Below are 18,483 nucleotides of genomic sequence, written 5' to 3'. Positions count from 1 at the left end.
AGAGACCTGAGAAAAGGCACACCCTCGGCCTCTGGGGCTTATATTTTCTGCTTCTCATTGCCCTGGGCTTTTGCTCCTGACCTTTTTTTTTTCCCCCGTCACACAGCTTGCAGGATCTTAGTTCCCCGACCAGGGATTGAACCTGCACCCTTGGCAGTGAAATAGGAGTCCTAACCACTGGACCAGGAAACTCCCATGATACATGATTCTGTCAGTTCTCCTGCCCTTCCCCAGGAGCTCCCTGGGCCTAGGGCTGAGTGGGGACCTCGCTCAGAGTCTGGTACAGAGTATGGTCAGAGAATGTTTGAAGACAGTTCATCCTTGCTCCCCGGGGAGCCTTCCCTGGGAACAGAGACCACAGGTGGGGGAACACAGCGACAGCAGCCATCACTCACACTGCCCTTGCACACTTACTTCTGTGTGCAAGGGCAGTGCTTTGGTCTTTACAAGTGTCTCATTTCATCCTCACAACAACATTTCCGTGGTGAAAGCTGTTAAAGTGATTTCACATTTGAAGAAAAGGAAACTCCAATTGCTCAGGATGTGAGGGACAGACTCTGGAATCAAGCAGATGTGGGCCAGGTCCATGTCTCACTCGCCATGTGACCTTGGTCACTTTCTGAGTTTCAGTCTCCTCACCTGTAAGAGGTAATGGGATTTACTTCCCTGAAAGAGGATTAAATGGAACTCATGCATAGAAAAGTACAACGTGTAGCAAAGAGTAAGCGCTAAAAATGTTGGCTGTTACTATTTCAGATAAGACAAAAAAAAAAAAGGCAAAGAATAAGTAATTTTTTCCCCTTTTATCAAAGTGGCTTCTTTATTTCAAGGATAGAAAAGAAAACTATCATTTGGGTAGCTGCTCCAGTTTTGTCCAAAATAATTTATTTGCTAGCCTTACAAAAAAAAAAAAATGTTGGCAAGAGAAAAAAAAAAAAGTCCTGTGGGAGCAGGCAAGCCTCTGCTTCCTTCTGGCAGCTCCCCTGGGATCCTGCCAGAGAGCAGAGAGGTGGCTGAGGGGCCCCTGAGGCCCAGGGTGATCCAAGAGGAAAAGGTCTGGAAGTGGAGGACTGTCCTGAGTCCTTCTTGCCGTGGGGGCCGACCCAGCGGGCACCAAGGCACTTTAGGCAAAGGCTGGAGGCTCCCGCCCCCTTGGGAGGGGTGAGGGCTGTGTCCTGGGAGGACGAGGCGGGAGGGAACGGGTGCTGAGGGGTGTCGGGGAGGAGCTGTGGGCTCAGTTGGTCTCTGAGGCGAGGCTCCTGGGCCGGGCCTGAGGGGGGATGACTGGGGCAGTGGGGGCCCTGCCTGCAGCCTCAGGGCCCTCTCCCTCCTCAGTGGCCGCCCCCAGGTCCACATGTGTAGGTGAGCTCAGAGTGACTGGGCTGAGAGAGGCCAGACCTGGGGAGGCCGGGCTGGGGGAAGCTGGTGAGTGGCGGCTCTGACGCCGGGCAGGCTGGGGGGCAGTGGGAGGCAACGGGGGTGGCACCGTGGGGGCCCGGAGGCTGCTGCCAACCAGACGGCGGGGCAGAGCCCGAGGGGTCACAGGGCTGCCAGAGCCAGGGGGCGGCAGTGGTGCTGGAGGGGAGCTGCGGGTGCCGGAGACCTGGGGGGGCGGCATGGTGGGCCTGGCGGGTGCTGGGCGCTTGGCTGTGGAGGAAGGAAAGGGGTGGTTAGGTGTCTGTACTGCCTGGGGCAAACCCCCAAGCTTGATGCCACCGCAAGAACTTTTATCTGCTGTCCCTTCTGCCGGGAACAGGGTCCACACGGACTGCTCACCATTCAGGCCTCTGTCCACATTTGTCCTCAGCTCGAGGGCCCCTCCCTGACCCGGCCCCAGTTACTGTCATATCTTCCAGTCATATTTTCTTCATGGGGGACTTCATGTTCTCTGAAGTGATCTTGTCAGTTTCAATTTTGCTCCCTTACTTCTTGTCTCCCTGACTAGAACGCAAACTAAGTGAGGCCATTTTCCGTCCAGCTGGCTGGCACAGCACATGGGTGGCACAGAGTAGGCACTCAATACATATTTCTTGAATAAAGAAATGCCACCTGTCCCACCGGCCAGCTGGGTCCTTCTCACCCCCCGCTCAGAAGCCCACTAGGGCTGCTCCACCTCGGAGTCGTCTGCACGGTCCAGCCTCACAAGGCAGCCGAGGGCCTGGGTGGGGCCAGGACAGCTGGGCTCTGCTCCAAGCTCTGCCTCCACCCACTGGGGGACTTGGCCCCTGGAGCCTCAGTTGCTTCATCGCTGAGATGGGGCGACAGCTTTGACTTCCCAGGGCTGCCGTGAGGATAAGCCCAGGTGACAGTCCTTTATCTTGTCCTCTGGTGAGCTAACATCCCATCTGTCCCCACCCCTTCCAGGAGAAGTAGCTAGACACCCCCTCCTGTAAGAAGGTCCCTGTGCGACCTGCCAGCTCTGGCCGGTCCAGAGCTTCCTGCTCCATCCACTGCCATCCAGGTGGAAAACTCTAGCGCCTCCTGGGCTGGGCCTTTCAAGTGTCCTAGTCATCCTGGCAGATTCTCCACTTGAACCCTTGACCTTCTCACCTGCCTGACTTTAGGCCACTTCAACGTGTAATTGTACCAAAGAGGCACAGAAGGAGACCACCTAACCACCACCACTGCCACCCCTTCATTCACTGTGCTTTGAAGACCCCACCTCCCTCTCTACTTCGTGATTCCGGGGCTTCCTGAGGGACTGGACTCCACTGCCCTCAACACTCACAGTCACTGACTTTTATGGAGCATTTACTGGGTGCTGAGTATGGGCCAGGCAGCCCTATTTAATTATCTAAATAGCTTCATGGTAGGTGCGGTTATTGTCCCATTACACAGAGGAAGAAGCTGAGGCACAGACAGGGGAAGTCGCCTGTCCAAGGTCACAGAGCTGGAATCTGATCCCAGAGTGTCAGGCAGCAAACCCAGGCCCTTAGCCCCCTGGATTCCATGCCTCCCCTGGGTGTCTGAAAACATGGGGCAGTATGGGATTATTGATCCCTCTCCCTGCCCACCCTCTGCCCCTTCTCCTCCCACAGCCAACTCACTCCTCCGAGCCGTCTCCTCTGCTGGGGCGGCTGCCTCCGGGGGGCTCCGACTGACCCTGGGGGAGGTTGGTCTGTGGGGTGCCTCGGACTCTGCCCTGCAAGGGAAGGAGAGGGTCAGGGTCAGCCATGGCATCTCCCAGAGGTCTCCAGGCATCTGGGGAGACTCGCAGCCAACAGGCTGAGTCTGGGTACTCCTGGAGCTGTTCCCCACCACCTTGTGGCCGGGCCTGGGGTCTGACAAGACCCTCTAGCATTGGCCAGAGTTTGCATCCACTGAGCCCTGGCTGCTGTGTGCTACTGTGAGTGTCCATGGTCCCCCACGTGGCCAGGATGGGGGCAGAAAGTCTCAGCTCTCAGCCTCCATGCGACCTGCTTTTAAAGTAATTAATTTGGCTGGGTCGGATCTTAGTTGTGGCACTCGGGGTCTTTCGTGGTGGTGCACAGACTCTCGAGTTGTGGCTCACAGGCTCAGTCTGTGGCATGTGGGATCTTAGTTCCCTGACCAGGGATTGAACCCATGTCCCATGCATTTCAAGGTGGATTCTTAACCACTGGACTACTAGGGAAGTCCCAGCCTCCATGTGATCTTTATGGGATGTTTCGACCACTAGAAGCCACAGAGCGGATGAGAAGCAGAGGAGGAAGCCATGGCTCATTCCTGGCTCTGCTTTATTGGCTACTCCTTGGGTAGGCCCTTCCTGACCCCCACTTTCTTGATCCCTGTTCCCTACTCGACCACCCAGCCCTGTTCTTCTGTTCTTCATAGCACACATAACTGGCTGACATTATACTGGTGTTCTGGTTGATTCTGTCTCCCACCCTGTGGAATGTAAGCCCTAAGGGCAGCATGTGTCTGTCTTCTTCATCTAAGGAAATTCATGTTCTGGGCCCCAGCAGTCTATGATAACTGAACAACACCCACTAGCTAAGGAGACGGTATGGTACCACGCAGCCCTTCTTTCAGTTTAAAGGATCAAAGAGAAGGCTGGAAAGTACAGTATTTACAAATTCCAAAATGTTCAGTTCCCTAAATCTCCAGGGCCTGAATCAGTGCCTGGCACAGAGTAGGTGCTCAGTAAAGAGCTATAGAACACAGCAGGGAACATATCAAAAGCTGAGAAGAATATGCCTGAGTCCCACCCACTCCCAACTGGGAAATCTGGTATTTGGAGGAAAATATAATAAATTTCCTAAAATGCTCTTGGATGCCCTGAGAGATAGTGCCTCTGGCTGGGCATCTTGGGGCCAGGGAGGGGCCCTTCATACCTATCAGTCCTTACCTTTCCTTGGTAGCCACTGAGGCCGGGGCAGGGGCCAGACCGAGAGCCGGGACAGTGGCCGGGGTAGGTGTGGGAATCGATGGAAGCTCCTCAGAAGCCGGCCTGTCGCTGACCTTGTCCTGGGGGGCAGGTGCTGAGAACAGGCCCGACACGTTGAAGTTGATATCTGCAGACAGAGGGCGCAGGTATGAACTTTCAGAGCTTCCACCGGCCTCCCCGCCTCACCAGGCGTCAGGACCACTTTCCCTTTCTCCTGACGTTATCTAGGCTGTGTTTCACCTTCCCACTCCCAGGTGGGCCTCACGGCAATCCCACAGAGCAGGCACAATCATCCCCGTTTAACAGATGAGAAACTGAGGCTAGCGGGGAGAAGCCATTTCCTCCAGGCCTCCTGGTGAGTTTGCAGGGCTACCAGGGACTGAAACTGAGTCTGGAGGGCACCAAGTTGGGTGGATCGTTCATAAAGACAGGAGTTTTACCTCCAGGAAAGAGGGTGTCAGTGTTCTGTATCAGAGCCTCAACCACGCCTACCACCTGGATGGATGAGACCGAGGCTGCGTCCAGCTGGGCCAGGTCCCTGGGACAAAAAGAGAGCCAAAGTGAGTCATCATTTAGCAAAGTCTAGTGACCCCAGCTCCCTGGGCCTGTGCTGGGTGCTGGGGACACAAGGATCAATCCTTCTGTCATCCGTGGCCAGGTGAATTACAACCCCTCACATATCATCTCATTTTACAGTTTATAACACATTTCTCTATTTATTAGCTCATCAAATGCCCAAAGCAAAATTCTCAATGTCTGTCTAGTTTCTCTCCAACTTACAAATAAAGAAATGAAGGTCCAGAGTGACTTTATAAGGTTCATCCCTGGAAGGTTGGAGGGGTGAGGCTGGAACCAGATTTCTGGCTCCTGCAACAGGCCACCAAGCATCCCATTAAAGCCGTTACCCAGAATGTCTATCTTTGAAGCCCTGTGGGGTCCACGATCCCATGATCCTCATAGCAGCCTCGACAATAGAAGCTGCTAAACCCATTCCAAGGATGGAGAAACTGGGGCCCAGGGGGAAAATAAGCAGATGTTGAAATGGGGGGCAAGACTGCCACCTTCCCCTAACCCACAGACCCTCACCCGTCTTTCTCAGGGGGCCACAGCAGGTTGGGACCCAGGACAATGGCAATGTTGCTGGGTGTCATCTTGTTCACCTCCTGCTCCTCGGCCAGCTGCGCTAGGAACTTCATCAGATACCTGGGGGGTGGGAAGGAGGTTTGGACCAGCGGCCGGATATCTTAGGCCATGAATACCCATGGATGCCCCCAAGACCTGAGACCTTCCCAGCCCAGGGTTTCCAAAGAGCACCAAAAACACCACATGGGACATTTAAACATTTTTTTCACTAGTTACATTAGCTGACCTACTGAACGCCACCTCCATGGCGGGCACTAAGTTGCGAACCCCCCAGCTGCCCTACAGGACTGGGACTGTTATGTTCCATGTCTTCCACGTGAGGGCGCCAAGGCACAGAGAGTTAAATTGCTAGCTGGGGACCACAGAGTGGCAGAGGAGCGATCTAAAGCCACTGGGTGGAATGGCTTCAGGGTTCAAGCTATATATTCAATTTAACGTCTAGTATTAGAAACACATGGCTAATACATCAAAGAGGTATTTTCAGAAATACTGCCTAGTACAAGGTGGGAGGACTCCAGCCCAGGGCCCTGAAGGGCCAGCTGGGCTTTGGCTGGGGAGGCCAGGGCAGAGGGGGTGGTGGGGGTGGTGGGGTGGGGGGTGGGCTGGGTGCTTACCTGAGGTTGCTGAGGTTCTCGTGGGGCAGACGGCTGCACACCTCCTGGAGGGCCTCCAGTCGGGCTCCCGGCTCCTTCAGGCTGGGGAGGAGGAAAGACCGGGTGAGCTGTCCTGGGCGGCCTATCTGCAGCCTAGTCCTCCCCAGCACAGGCCCCTCATCCTCACCTGGCTGCCCTCATCCAATCGTCATAGAGGTCAAAGGTCATCAGGGGCTCTGGCAGCTCCCGCAGGTAGGACTTAAGGGCACCTGGAATGTTGGCAGGGAATTAGACTCAGCCACCAGGGCCGCCACCTTTACCCCCAGTGCCTGGCTCTCTCCATGTTACGAACCTGTAGCTCTTGTTCATATTAACATGTCTAGGTGTCCAATACTTTGGCCACCTGATGCAGAGAACTGACTCATTTGAAAAGACCCTGATGCTGGGAAAGACTGAAGGCAGGAGAAGGGGACAACAGAGGATGAGATGGTTGGATGGCATCACCGACTCAATGGACATGAGTTTGAGTAAACTCCGGGAGTTGGCAATGGATAGGGAGGCCTGGCGTGCTGCAGTCTATGGGGTCACAGGAATCGGACATGACTGAGCGACTGAACTGAACTGAACTGAATCGTTTCTTTGGGTCACAAGCTGTTGAGAAAACGATGAAGACTAGTGATCTTGTCCCCAGAAAAACGTACATGTTTGGGGGGGCTGACAATGGACCCCATGTTCAGGACCCCTATGCCTCCTCAAGTGTCTTCTTGGCAGAGTATCAGGCCTTAAGCTAAACTACTGTGGGACCATTTCAGGCAGCTTCAGGCTAGGGCCCTGGGGGAAGGCCCTCCACCCAGGGCTCCTCGGTGCAGGTACCTGCCACAGCGTGGGGGTCAGAGCAGAACTCCTGCAGGCTGCGGGGGTCTGAGGCCATGGTCTGCTTGAGGCGCTTCAGCACTGACGCTCCGGCGGCCAAACGGAAGAGGCCCTGAGGGGCGAGAGGGGGCGAGTGGGGGTCACGGAGGGGTCAGGGTGGGGGCCATGGAGGGGTCGGGGTGGGGGAAGGACCCCCTGCCTGGGAGGCCCTGGCCCACTCATGAGCCCAGGGGAAGGGAGGCTTCGGGGCTGGTGGGCAGAGTGAATACCACCGTGTCCATGGCTCCTCTCGACTCTCAAGGTCTAGGATTCTGAGCAAAACGAGAAGCCTGGGAGGAGCTGGGAAAAGTCATGAGGAGACTGGAGTCTGGACAGGAGTGGAGGAGAGACAAGAGGCCCCGCAGGACTGTCCCGAAGCCTAGGTCTGTCTTTGAAGTGTGATCCACCTCCTAAAGGCCTGTCCTCAGGAAAGCAGCCGATGTGCTAGCAGGACCGAGGTGCACAGGATGGATGAGGGCAGCATGGGCCGTGCCTCACGTGGCTTCCACAGCTTCTCCACCAACCTTCTCACCTGCCACTGGGCACACCTACCCACTGGCCTCTGTCTACCTCTTGCAAAATGGAGCCGATTTTGCAAGAGGTGAGGCTTGCAAAAATGGAGGGCTCCCTGCAAGGTTTCCTGGGGTAATGCAACGGAGCAAGGAGTACAAAGGGTTGATAGCACAGGGCCTGGTCCACGTGAGCATCACTAAGGGGGAGGTGGCATCAGTTCAACCGCAGGAGGCCACGCCTTCTCTTGGCACCTGGGCACTAATGGTGGGATTACACCCCAGCACAGGCATGGGTGGGAGGGGTGGGACCGGATGAGAGGCCCGTGTTCCTGCCCCACCTGCCCCAGCGAGCCCCACCTCTTCCTTCATGCCCTCAGAGAGCAGCATCATGACGCACGCCTCGATGGGCAGGGCGATGTCCCGGCCCAGCTCTCGCAGGTGGATTCCCAGAGGCACCCCATACACCCTGGAGAAGGGGGTGGCCGTCATCGAGGGGGAGGGGTCTGCAGGGATGAGACAGATCAGCGGCCCGGGGTCCTCCCACCTCTGAGCAGCCAGGTCAGGGGGCTTCCACCTCCCTCCTGACCACCCACAGGACACATCCTGAAACCATCCCACACATGTCTCCAATCCGCCCACCTCCACTGCCTCCACCCCAGCCCGGGCCTCCGTCACTTCCCTTCTGCCTCCTAACAGGTCTCTATCCTGCCCCTTAATTCTATCCTGCCTGCAGCTGCCAGAGCACTCTCTCCATCACAAATCTCATTGAGCCCTCCCCTGGACAGAACTCGTCCCGGGCTCCCCAGTGCCTTTCGGGATGGAGTGCAAGCTTCTTAACAGGCCCTGAGCAGGGTGGGGGACAGGGGTGGGGGTCAGGTCCCCACCTGTTTGGCTGTGGTTCTCCCTTAGCTCAGCCAGGGCTGTGTCCAGCGAGCTCAGAGACTTGCGATGGTAATCGGCCTGAATCTCCATGAGCTGTGGGGACAAGGGAGCACCCCCCGGGGGGCGGAAAGTGAGGGCAGTTGAGTCTCCCCCAGGGCCACACGCAGACCCTTCCCTCCCACCACCTTGCAGGGGACCTCAGTGGCCCCCGAGCTCCGGGTGGCGGAGCCCGCTCTTGGACTCACGTGGATGAAGTAGTTGGCATAGGTGTCCTCCTTAGTGGCAAAGTGGTACAGGTCGGCCAAGTACTCGTCCTTGGGGACAAACACAGCAGGGCTTGCACCAGGGAGGCTGCGGCCTGCTGGGAGGCTTGGAGCGGGGAGAGGTCTGCCCAAGTGGTATGGGAGGGCCGGAGTCCACTCTGCTCTCACTCTGCCAGGGTTTGCTTCTGGGCCAGCCCACGGGAACCCCTCCAAGCTCTTGAGGGGCTCTTCTGTTCCTCTCCTCTGTGTCCACATATCCTCAACCCAGTGCTCTGTATCACTCACCACTCTTTCATTCACTCACCCTTCATTCATTCACTCAGCCGACACACCAAGATTCTCCCCTCCCGCCCTCCTCCCGGTCCCCTCCTGCCCAGGTGTTACGGGTATGATACAGACAGAAGCAGCTACCAGGTAACGGCTGAGTACACAGACCCCGGAGCCTGGCAGCCCGGATTCAAATCCTGGCTCGGCTGCTTCCTAGCCACGTGGCCTGTGCAGTGGGGACGGCGCCCACCCCCGCCACCCCTGCCCCCAGGAAGCCGCCAGTGCCCCTCACCTTGCACTGCTCCACCTTCCTCTTCAGCTCCTCCTCCTCCTCCTTCAGCGTCTCCACCTTGTTGGCTGTGGCGGTGTGGCTGCCCGGGCCGCCGCCCAGGCCCTGACCGCTGCCGGAGTTCTTAGCTGCCTGACTGAGCCTGAGGATCGTCCCAAGGTGGGGTGGTCACTGTCCCCATGGCGTGTCCAGAGCCAACTGCCCCTCCATCGGCCTGACCCCATAGGATTCTGGGGGTTGATAGACATAAATCCCAGGGCAGCACAGGTCTGGGGTCTCGGCTTGGCGGGGGCAGTGCTTTGGGGCGCCCCCCTGGTGGCGGGCTCGGTGATCCTAGCCATCCACCTCCAGAGTGGAGGGTGGGGGCCCTCCAGGGTTCTTGGAGGGTTGTTGATGGCTCTCCCAGGTTTTGGGGTTACCTCCAGCTGGCACAAGCATGTGCACAGAGGCCCCGTCGTATGCACCATTACCATAGGTCTTCCTAAGCCCCAGGTGTGTGCACAAGCACACACACTATACCCCTAAGAACCCTGCAGCATCCTCCTAGTGGGGCAGGGGTCTCGAAGCTCTGTGGCCACATCCATGGGCTGACCTAGGTGTGAACCACCCCCCTAGAGGCTGTGGCTCCCACCTGCTCTTGAGCGTGTTCCAGTCAGACACCAGCTTCTGCAGGCTTTTCTTGTGCTTGAGGATGGCTGGCAGCTCCTCCTGGGGGTAGGCGTGGGTAGGAGGTGGGGGTGGGGGTCAGCGGGCTGCAGAGGTGGGGGCTGGGGGAGCTGGGGGCAGAAGGTGGGGGGGGGTCACCTCGCTCAGCCGGTTGAGCGGTTGCAGTACATCCCTCTCCAGAGTCATCTCAAACTCGGCCAGGATGCGGGCCAGCTGGTTCTGAATGGCACAGCTCATCTCCAGGGCCTTCCTGTGGACACAGCACCCAGTGGGCCCGGGCTCCCACAGCCCCTCACCCCCTCTCTGGAGAGACTGAGGGCCTCCTCCCTCCCTATCACCTCCTGTCTCTTCTTTTTTCCAAAGTTCTTTTGACTATGTGCATGACAGGATCTTAGTTCTCAGACCAGGGATCGAACCCGCATCTCCTGCATGGGCAGTATGGAGTCTTAACTACTGGACTATCAGGGAAGTCCCGACCTCCTGTCTGTTCTGTCTCTCCTTCATCTTCACCGAGCCCAATGCCCTCCCAGGCCTGGCTGCCCTCACTGACCTCTGGACACTGTTCCCAGCCCAGGCCTTCTTCCCAGCCTGGTCATCCTTCCACAGTGGGTGCCCTCTCTGATCGGGACCCTCTCCCAGCCCAGGTCCCTCCTCGGCATCTCCAGGTGAGGGCTGAGGGCCCTGTCCATGCTCACCCCATGCTGGAATCGGGGTCCAACTCCTTAAAACTCTCGGCCATCGTGGTGGACAGAGCCATGAGGGGAAGCTTCTTCTGCAGGGAGGGGCAGGGGTGGCCATGAGCATGGGTGTGCACATCTGCCTGCTGGGCTTCCCTCAACCCTTCCCCACCCCACTGGTCTGAGCACATGGCCAGTCTCTTGGTGGTAGAACCCCAACAAGGCCTTGGGCTTGGACACGAGTGGCAGGAACCCATGAGGGCCACGGTCAAAGGTGAGAGTAGAAGCGAGATAAGACAAGGCACAGTGGAGGTGACATCTCGGCGTGACCATGCATAGAGCCCCGACCCATCCGAGGCTCCCTTGCCCTCTCCCAGAAGCCACTTGAATGGGCAGAAAGGAAAGACCATCACTGAATGGAACACTAAAAACAGGGTGCATGGAGCTTGCCTGAGGTCCGTGCACAGTTAGAGGGAGAGTGGGGAGCCAGGAAGACAGCCTTGGAGTAGACCCTTACCCCTGCCGCAGGGCCTCTGTAGCTGACCTAGCTTCTGAGGAATTCAAAACCCCCTGTGGCTCCCTATTGCTCTGGCCGTCCTGAACGGTTGTCTGATTATAAAACATGCCTCCCACGTCCCTAGCTAGTGCTGTGGAGAGCACCAGTTTAGGTCAGGGAGACCAGAATTCAAATTTCGGTTTTGCCACATACTAGCTGTGTGACCTTGAACGAGTCACTACCTCTCCATCTCCATTTCCTGCTGCAGACAGTGCTAATAAAGGCAGCCTCCTCCCACGGCTGTTGTCAGCATTCACTGAGGCAAGGCATAGACATATCTTAGCAACAGACTAGCCGTAATCAGTCCATAAATACTGGCTGCAGATTAATACTAGTGAGTAACACAAAATCCAGTTCAAATGCCGCTTCCTTCAGGAAGCCCTCACAGGCTGCCGAGTTGAAAGCACCTGCTCTGGGTGCTGACTGGACAGAGATGTTCAGGTGGTCAGGGGCCTGGCTTTGGTGCAGAGGATTGGTGCTGAGGGGGCGGGGTCAAGAAGGGGAGGGGAAGAAATAGGACCTCATGAATGAGGGTCCGGAAGGGCCTTGGGACGGAGCAACCTCCACCCTCTTGGTGCCAGAGACTCAGACTAGCAGGGAGACCCCAGCCCCGACCTCACTGTCCCACTGGACCGAGATGTCCTGCCCAGGCCCCTCCTCCCTGGGATCCCCACTTACCACCCGTTTGTCCATGTCCGCCCCGCTCTGGCCCTGCAGACAGGCCTGCAGCCGTTTGTGGACATTGTGGGCTGCTCGCTTAGCTGGCTCCAGCCGCTGCTCCACCTGGGAGGGGGTCCAGGGGTTATAACCTATAACCTATCTATAGATCTATAATCTGTAGATCATGGGGGGTTGTCATCCCCCATGCCCCACTGCCCTCTTCTCCCCCAGAGCAGAAACTATCTTTCTCTCGCTACTCCTGGGGACCCCATGGCCAACAGCGTGGGAATGACTCAACTCAGGGCCCCCACTGGCATCCCCGCCCGGGCCTCCACGGACAGCCTGTACGGACCTGCCCTGCCACCCGCTGCCGGCCCAGGCACGTACCTGCTGCAGGTCCTCACCCAGGAACTCTGCAGTCTCCGGGGTGCTGTGGGGGGGAGAGAGCTTCTGCTGAGCAGGACCAAGTTAGGAAACCCCCTGCCTCCTCCTGCTGCCCCTCCCCAATCAGGGCACCTGAACCCCAGTTCCTCCCAATGCCCCTCCCAGTCAGGCCGCCCTGGGTGGCCCGCCTGCTCAATCCCAGTCGGAACACATTCCGTGGGGGCGGGAATGGGATACTGGGCCTTTTCCTCCTCCACCCAGGGCTGTGTCCTGAGACAGGGCGGACGAAACTGAAGTGGTGACTTCAGGAGTCTCTGTCTTCTGCTGACCCAGGGAAAGGACGGTTGGGCTGGCCCCAAGAACGGGAAGTGTGCAAGCTCAGACTCCCAAGCTGCTGGTCACACAGGATTCTGGACTGTGGTGGCCGGCAGGGGCCCAGGACATGGGTGGACACTGAGGCTCAGAGAAAGGTGGTCTAGCTGCCCACGCTTGCATAGGTGGGGGTCTGTGGACACCTAGACCCCTTCCCTGGGCCCAGCGCAGGGGTAAGAGGAGAGAAGGCAGGCTCCGGGAGCTCCCTATATTTCCGGCCTCCACCCCACCAGCCCAGAGGTTTGTGGACTTGGGGATGTTTCCACCTGAGGCTACGAAAAGCAGAAGCAAGACAGAGAAGCAGGAGGCCTTGGGGCTGGCGGTGGCAGGAAGAGGTGAGGGGCACGACAAGGGCAAGCCCCTCCTTCCATCGCTGCCTGGACCCCGTGTCTTCTGCTCCCCCGAGGTCTGGGTCCCTAAGCGACCATCACCTCCCCCAGGCAACCAGGGATGGTTAACACCCCCATTGTACAGAGGGGACAAGTGAGGTGGGGGAGGACCATCCACTCGGGGGCTCCTAGAGACAGAGAAGGCCCAATATCCTTGATCCTCCACCCACCCTCCAATGAGAGCTGGGGGTTCCCCTGCCCCAAAGGCCAGGGCCTGCTCCTCCTGCTTTGGAGGTGGGGGTGGCTTTCCGGGGAAGGAGGAGAGGTGGCCAGTCTTAAGGTGGCTGTCCAGCTGTCCTTGGCCTCCCCAGGGTCCTGCCAGGGTGAGGATGGGGCTAGGAGGAAGGAGTTGACACTCACCGTCCCAGGCTGCCCGTGTGGGCCAGCTGCCGCATGCGATGCAGCTGCCTCTTCATCATCTTGGGGGCAGGCTGGAGGCCGCGGGGTCACGGTGGGGGTCGAGGGCCGGGCAGCCCCCGGCCCAGCCTGCCTCGGCCCGCGGCGCCTCTCTCGCCCCGGATGGGTGGGCGGCGCTCCTCGCTTCCTGGGCCAGCCGCGCTCTCGCTGCGGCTCGCTCTCTCCTCCCCCGCTGGCGACTCCGCCCCCGGCCCCCAGGTCACTCCTCTCTCCCAAGTTTGTTTTCTCGCTCTTTTCGCGTCTTCCGGGCCCCTGCAGCCCCCGCCTCGCCCTGCGCCGGTGCCGGCGAGTGTGGGTCCGCCGGCCGTCCGGCGATTCACAGGTTGTGTGCGCGGCCCCTCCTCCCCGCTCCGCCCCGCCCAGCCCCGGTGGCGGGAAGCAGGTAAGCCCGTTCCAGCCACAGCGCCTGCCCGGCTTGGCTTCCTGGGTTCCTGCCCCACCCACTGGCCTGCGGGCCAAGGTATAAATAACCTCAGCACCCTCTTAAAGGAGACACAGGCTTCCATACTTAGGAGTCAGAGGCCAAGAACAGGTCCATCCGGGCTTCCCAGAAGGATGCTGTCCTGCCCCTCATTTCCCAAAGGACCCCCTGGCCACCTGGAGCCAAAGGTCAGCCTCCTCGGCCCTGCTGGAAGATGATTGGCTGGCTGCTTTGGCGTCCTGGGCCACCTGGCTGCCAGTGTGCCTTGGGACAAGTCCCTGGAACTCTGGCCTCACTGCCTCTAAAGGCCTGTGGGTCAGCTGTCCCGACCCTGCCCACCTGGAAGAGTGGACGAGATACCCCTGCCTGCTCCTGTAGCACTCGTTTCTGCTCGCATCACCCCTTTCATGGGGGTACTCACCTTCCTTCAGCCATGGCAGACCTTCCCAGAGCAGCTCCCTACCACCCTGCTCTCTTCCGGCCTCACATGGAGTTTTCTCCATCTATGAAGTCCCTTCACTGGGAGGACTTCCTCAGTCCCTGCCCTAACTTCTTGTGAGGCAGTGATGTGGCTGATGCTCTGACCTCCCCAAACTCAGTAGTAGTTATTTCTTTGAGCCTCCACCCAAAACAGACTTGGACATATAGTAGATGCTCCATGCGTGCGTGCTCAGTCACTTTTCAGTCGTGTCCAACTGTTTGCGACCCAATGGACTGTAGCCCACCAGGCTCCTCTGTCCATGAGATTCTCCAGGCAAGAATACTGGGGTGGGTTGCCGTGTCCTTCTCCAGCGAGATGCTCCATAACTGCTAGTAAACTCAAGATGAGAGTCTTTGGGAAACAGTAGGCTCTCCTTCGGAGAAGGCAATGGCACCCCACTCCAGTACTCTTGCCTGGAAAATCCCATGAACAGAGGAGCCTGGTAGGCTACAGTCCATGGGGTCGCTAAGAGTCGGACATGACTGAGCGACTTCACTTTCACTTTTCACTTTCATGCATTGGAGGAGGAAATGGCAACCCACTCCAATGTTCTTGCCTGGAGAATCCCAGGGACGGGGGAGCCTGATGGGCTGCTGTCTATGGGGTCGCAGAGGGTCAGACACGACTGAAGCGACTTAGCAGCAGTAGCAGCAGGCTCTCCTTACTCTGAACCTCTGCACCCCTTGGGCATCAGGAGCTCCGAGGGTGGGGGGCGGGGGGCCTGAGATAGAGTCCTGGTTCACTCACTGCTCTTTGCCTCGTTAGAGCTCCAGTTCACTTCGAGGGTTACTCGAGCACCCACTGCTGTGTATGAGTCGGCAGACTGGGGACTTCTAGAGTAGAGCCTCCGATTTGGATATCTTAACACATTCCCAGTGCCCAGCATGGGCCCTGGCACACAGTGGGCGTGCGCTGGACACTGGCTGCCCCTCCACTCTTCGAAGGGAGAGCAGGCAGGCCCTAGCGGGGTGTGGAGGGGCTGCAAAGGGAAGCTGAATGTGGAATCCTGGCCAGAAGTTGGGAGGTTGTTGGATCAAAGGCTCAGGCCAGGATGACGGGATCAATCCCAGGCTAGGTTTCCTTGCCCACTTCCCTTCTCCCAGCTGGAAGGCCCCCCAGGAGGGGATTCTTGAGGAAGGCGGGGCTTGATGAATGCCTTGATGGAAAGAGACATCAGGGTCCAATGTAGACTTGGCTTCTTAAGATGTGGGGCTGCTTTTTGCAATGTCTGGGTTCTAGTTCTAGCCTCTCCACCTTCGCCACTGGACTTCATGGTGACTCAGTTTCCCCTGTCTCTGCAGTTGTCGCAACCAGCTGTGTGCAGAATTAGGAAACAGAAGACTCCTGAGGCAGCACCGTGACACCAGGTGCCACTGTCCTGGCATCTGGGAAATTTCCAGGCTACGTGGGGTCCCCACCCTGTTCCAGCCTTGCCTTTGGCCCAGACCATACTGGCCTGGACTTGATCACTTCCCCAGCTGTTCTGAAGGGCCTTGAGGGCAAGTCCTGGCTTGTACCTCTGTCCTTCCTAGTTTTGCCTGAGCCTGAGCCCCCAGCTCCAGCTTAAGGAGGGTTCAGTCCATGTGGACTGTAGCAGCAGCTGCTGTGGAGACAACTGAGCCACATAATCAGGCCACCTGAACTCTGGGCCGCCCCTCTGGGCTTCAGACTTCCCTCCAACCAAACCCAAGAGCCTTTGCAGGAAGGGCACCTGGGTCCTCTGTGTCCAGCCTGGGTGGCACTGCCATACCTTTTAGCTGGGTAAGGGGTATATTTTAGGATATAATTAAGCCTGAGCACACTCAGATCATCAACACTCATATAAAGGTTTGAAGCCCTTGTAGTTGGAGCATAAGCTGTTCCTTTGAAGGATGTTGTCATCAGAGACTTTCAGACACAGAGATCTCAATCAGTGAATGTTGAGATCATTGTTTTAGAACTGCATATGTGGGACCAAAGAGGTCACCAGCCAATGACTTGCTGAGTGTCCTCCCGATGGGGGCCTGCGTCTTGTCTGGGTCACGCTGAATTCAGGGGCTGAACAATGTGCCACAGTCACAGGAGCTCAACAAACAGTTAACGTGAATGGCAAGTGAAGACATTGCATCAATGGACATTTATTTCCAGCCCGAAGAGACAGCAGGAACAGAGCTTACTGGTGTAGACAGAGCTGGCTAGCTGGGCTCAGCCTCTCACTAGCAGGGTGACCTGAGCTGAGGCAGTTCACTTGCTCACTTGAGGATAACAATAGCATCTACCTGATAGGGTGTTGTGTTAAATAAATTGATATGTAAAATGCTTAAGACAGTGCCTGACCCTGTTTATTATTCAGCCTGCAAAGTCAGGAACGGAAAGATCCTTTAACCCCCATTCCTGCCTCAGCTGCCCCTTGCCCTCTGTGTCCTGCTGCATGGGGACAATGGCACTTATTGTCAGATACTCTAGCACCTTCTCCAGTGAGGTTGGGATCGTGGGGTTTTATAGGTGAGTAGACCCAGGCTCCTGGCCCACGTCTCTGGCCGGCTAAATGGTAGAAGCCAAGTTAGGAAGCAAATCTGACAGGCTCCAAAACAGCCACGTGCTCTCCTGCTGCGCCAGATGGCACTGCCTGGACTCCAGAAATGCTGGGCCCTGCCCGCCCCCGCCTCCTGCCTTAATCCCCGTGGCTGCTTCAGGAGGCCCAGCAGCTTCAGTGCAGATTGTCTGCAAAAACCTGCAACGGCCTGGGAAGCGCCCACTGCTGAAGCTCCAGCAGGATGTGGGCAGGGAGGCCAGCGGCTGGCGTCGAGGTGGTGGTAGCAGGGGTCAGTGGTGGGGCCGCAGAACCGAGCAAAAACATCCCCTTTTAGACACTTGACAAAGTGTTTGTGGCCGGATTGGTGCTGCCCTTCATGTGGAGGCTTCTGCCCGAAGCAGCTAGGCGGGTGGCAGTCATTTCTGTGGCTCCAAAAACGCCCTCAAGCCAAAAGGACTTACCAGGAAATCCTGGGTGGAGCTGGGGCAGGGACACACCACAGTCCTGACAGCCCTGGAGAGCGTGTGCCCTCAACCCTGGACCTGGGGGACAGCACCTGCCGGGGGGTGAGGAGGGTGGTAATGTGCAGTCAGGGTGGTCACTTCCCAGGACTGCTGGTCACACTTGGGCCCTAACATGTGCCCTCAGGCACTGGATAAGCTCCCCGAGCCTCAAGTTTCTTATTTTCACGGTGCTGGAGGGAGGGACTGCTTGCTCCAGGCCTCAGGCAGCACCAGGTTAGGCCGGCTCCCCTCTTATCTACCTTGCTGGCCTGGAACCCTGCCAGGAGGCCTGTGGAGGATGGGGGCAGGGGCATCAGGAACAGCAGAAACACGCTCTCTGGGCGAGTGGCGGCCTCTGTCTCTCTTGGCTGCTATGAAGGGATGAGCAGTGTCCTGTGCTTGCTCTTAGGAAAGCAGCTGCCTCCAGCGGCACAAACAGAAGTGGAAGTGTGGCTTCGAGGCCTGGGAAGTCCCACTGCTCCTGGGGTGGAGGTGGGGGTCATCCTTGAGGAGACAGAGAACACTTTCTTGTGTCCCTCTCTCCCAGCCTGAAGGCTCCAGAGGCTCTGGATCTGTCTAGATTGACACCCTGTATTTGAGGATGATGCAACAGGTGGTGGAGGCAAAGGGTCCTCTCCTCTGATTAGAGCACCCCTGCTGGCCCCTCAGACAGATGCAAGCTCGTGGAGCACCTCCCATCCACCTCCAGCTTCTGGTGGCCATGCTCCTGGCTCAGGGGTCTGAGGACAGGGCTGTTCAGGAGGCACTTGGCGGGATGGACAGACGGACAGCTGGATGGGTAGACTGGATCAGGGAAGGGTGGTCTAAAAGACTGAACAGATCTTGTCCCTGTGGTCACTGCAAGTCGACAGCCGGGGGGCCCTTTGGCCCAAGGATTCTTCAGAGGGGACTTACAGCTCACTGGGTCCCTCCCACCTTTTCAAACAAGGAACCTAAAGGCCAGAGAGGGAAGCACCTTCTTCAAAGTCACACAGCCAGCCAGAGCTCCCAGGCTCCCAGCTGGCAGTCACGCTGGCGCCCAGGCCCACAACAACCCTTCCACGGCCTGGGGAACACATGCTCCTAGAGGGAGTTTCTGGGACCCTAGGGGCATGCTACAGGGAGCAGGGTTTTGTCTCATGTAAAAGAATAACATTCTTCTTATAAGAACATTCCAAGGAGAGATTATCTTTCCGAGGCATCATTTAAGTGTTT

General features: G+C 57.7%; 1 protein-coding gene across 1 annotated transcript; it reads right to left on the bottom strand.

Annotated features, from left to right (window-relative positions):
- Window positions 1-788: 788 nt before the first annotated feature.
- SH3BP1 (SH3 domain binding protein 1) lies at window positions 789-16,844 on the bottom strand. The gene is made up of 18 exons (XM_002687920.6): window positions 13,292-16,844; window positions 12,174-12,216; window positions 11,805-11,909; window positions 10,589-10,665; window positions 10,032-10,143; window positions 9,859-9,935; window positions 9,231-9,369; window positions 8,654-8,722; window positions 8,411-8,501; window positions 7,884-8,029; window positions 6,976-7,087; window positions 6,290-6,371; window positions 6,124-6,204; window positions 5,453-5,569; window positions 4,807-4,904; window positions 4,328-4,493; window positions 3,048-3,142; window positions 789-1,647 (listed from the first exon to the last, which is right to left on the bottom strand). Exons 1-18 carry the CDS (start codon window positions 13,348-13,350, stop codon window positions 1,235-1,237), a joined length of 2,082 nt encoding a protein of 693 aa, XP_002687966.1. The 5' UTR covers window positions 13,351-16,844; the 3' UTR covers window positions 789-1,234.
- Window positions 16,845-18,483: the final 1,639 nt, after the last annotated feature.

Source organism: Bos taurus, chromosome 5 (assembly GCF_002263795.3).
Source record: "Bos taurus isolate L1 Dominette 01449 registration number 42190680 breed Hereford chromosome 5, ARS-UCD2.0, whole genome shotgun sequence".
Lineage (NCBI taxonomy): Eukaryota > Metazoa > Chordata > Mammalia > Artiodactyla > Bovidae > Bos > Bos taurus.
Note: the sequence above shows the minus strand (reverse complement) of the source record. Positions and strands in the feature narration are given on the sequence as shown.

Excerpts from the sequence above, each read along its gene's own strand:
- SH3BP1 (XM_002687920.6), bottom strand. The coding sequence starts at position 13,350 with ATGATGAAGAGGCAGCTGCATCGCATGCGGCAGCTGGCCCACACGGGC. Across the intron at positions 5,570-6,123 it reads GAGAACCTCAGCAACCTCAG|GTATCTGATGAAGTTCCTAG; the intron begins GTAAGCACCCAG and ends CCCACCCCCCAG. Across the intron at positions 4,905-5,452 it reads TGGCCCCCTGAGAAAGACGG|GGACCTGGCCCAGCTGGACG; the intron begins GTGAGGGTCTGT and ends TTTTTGTCCCAG.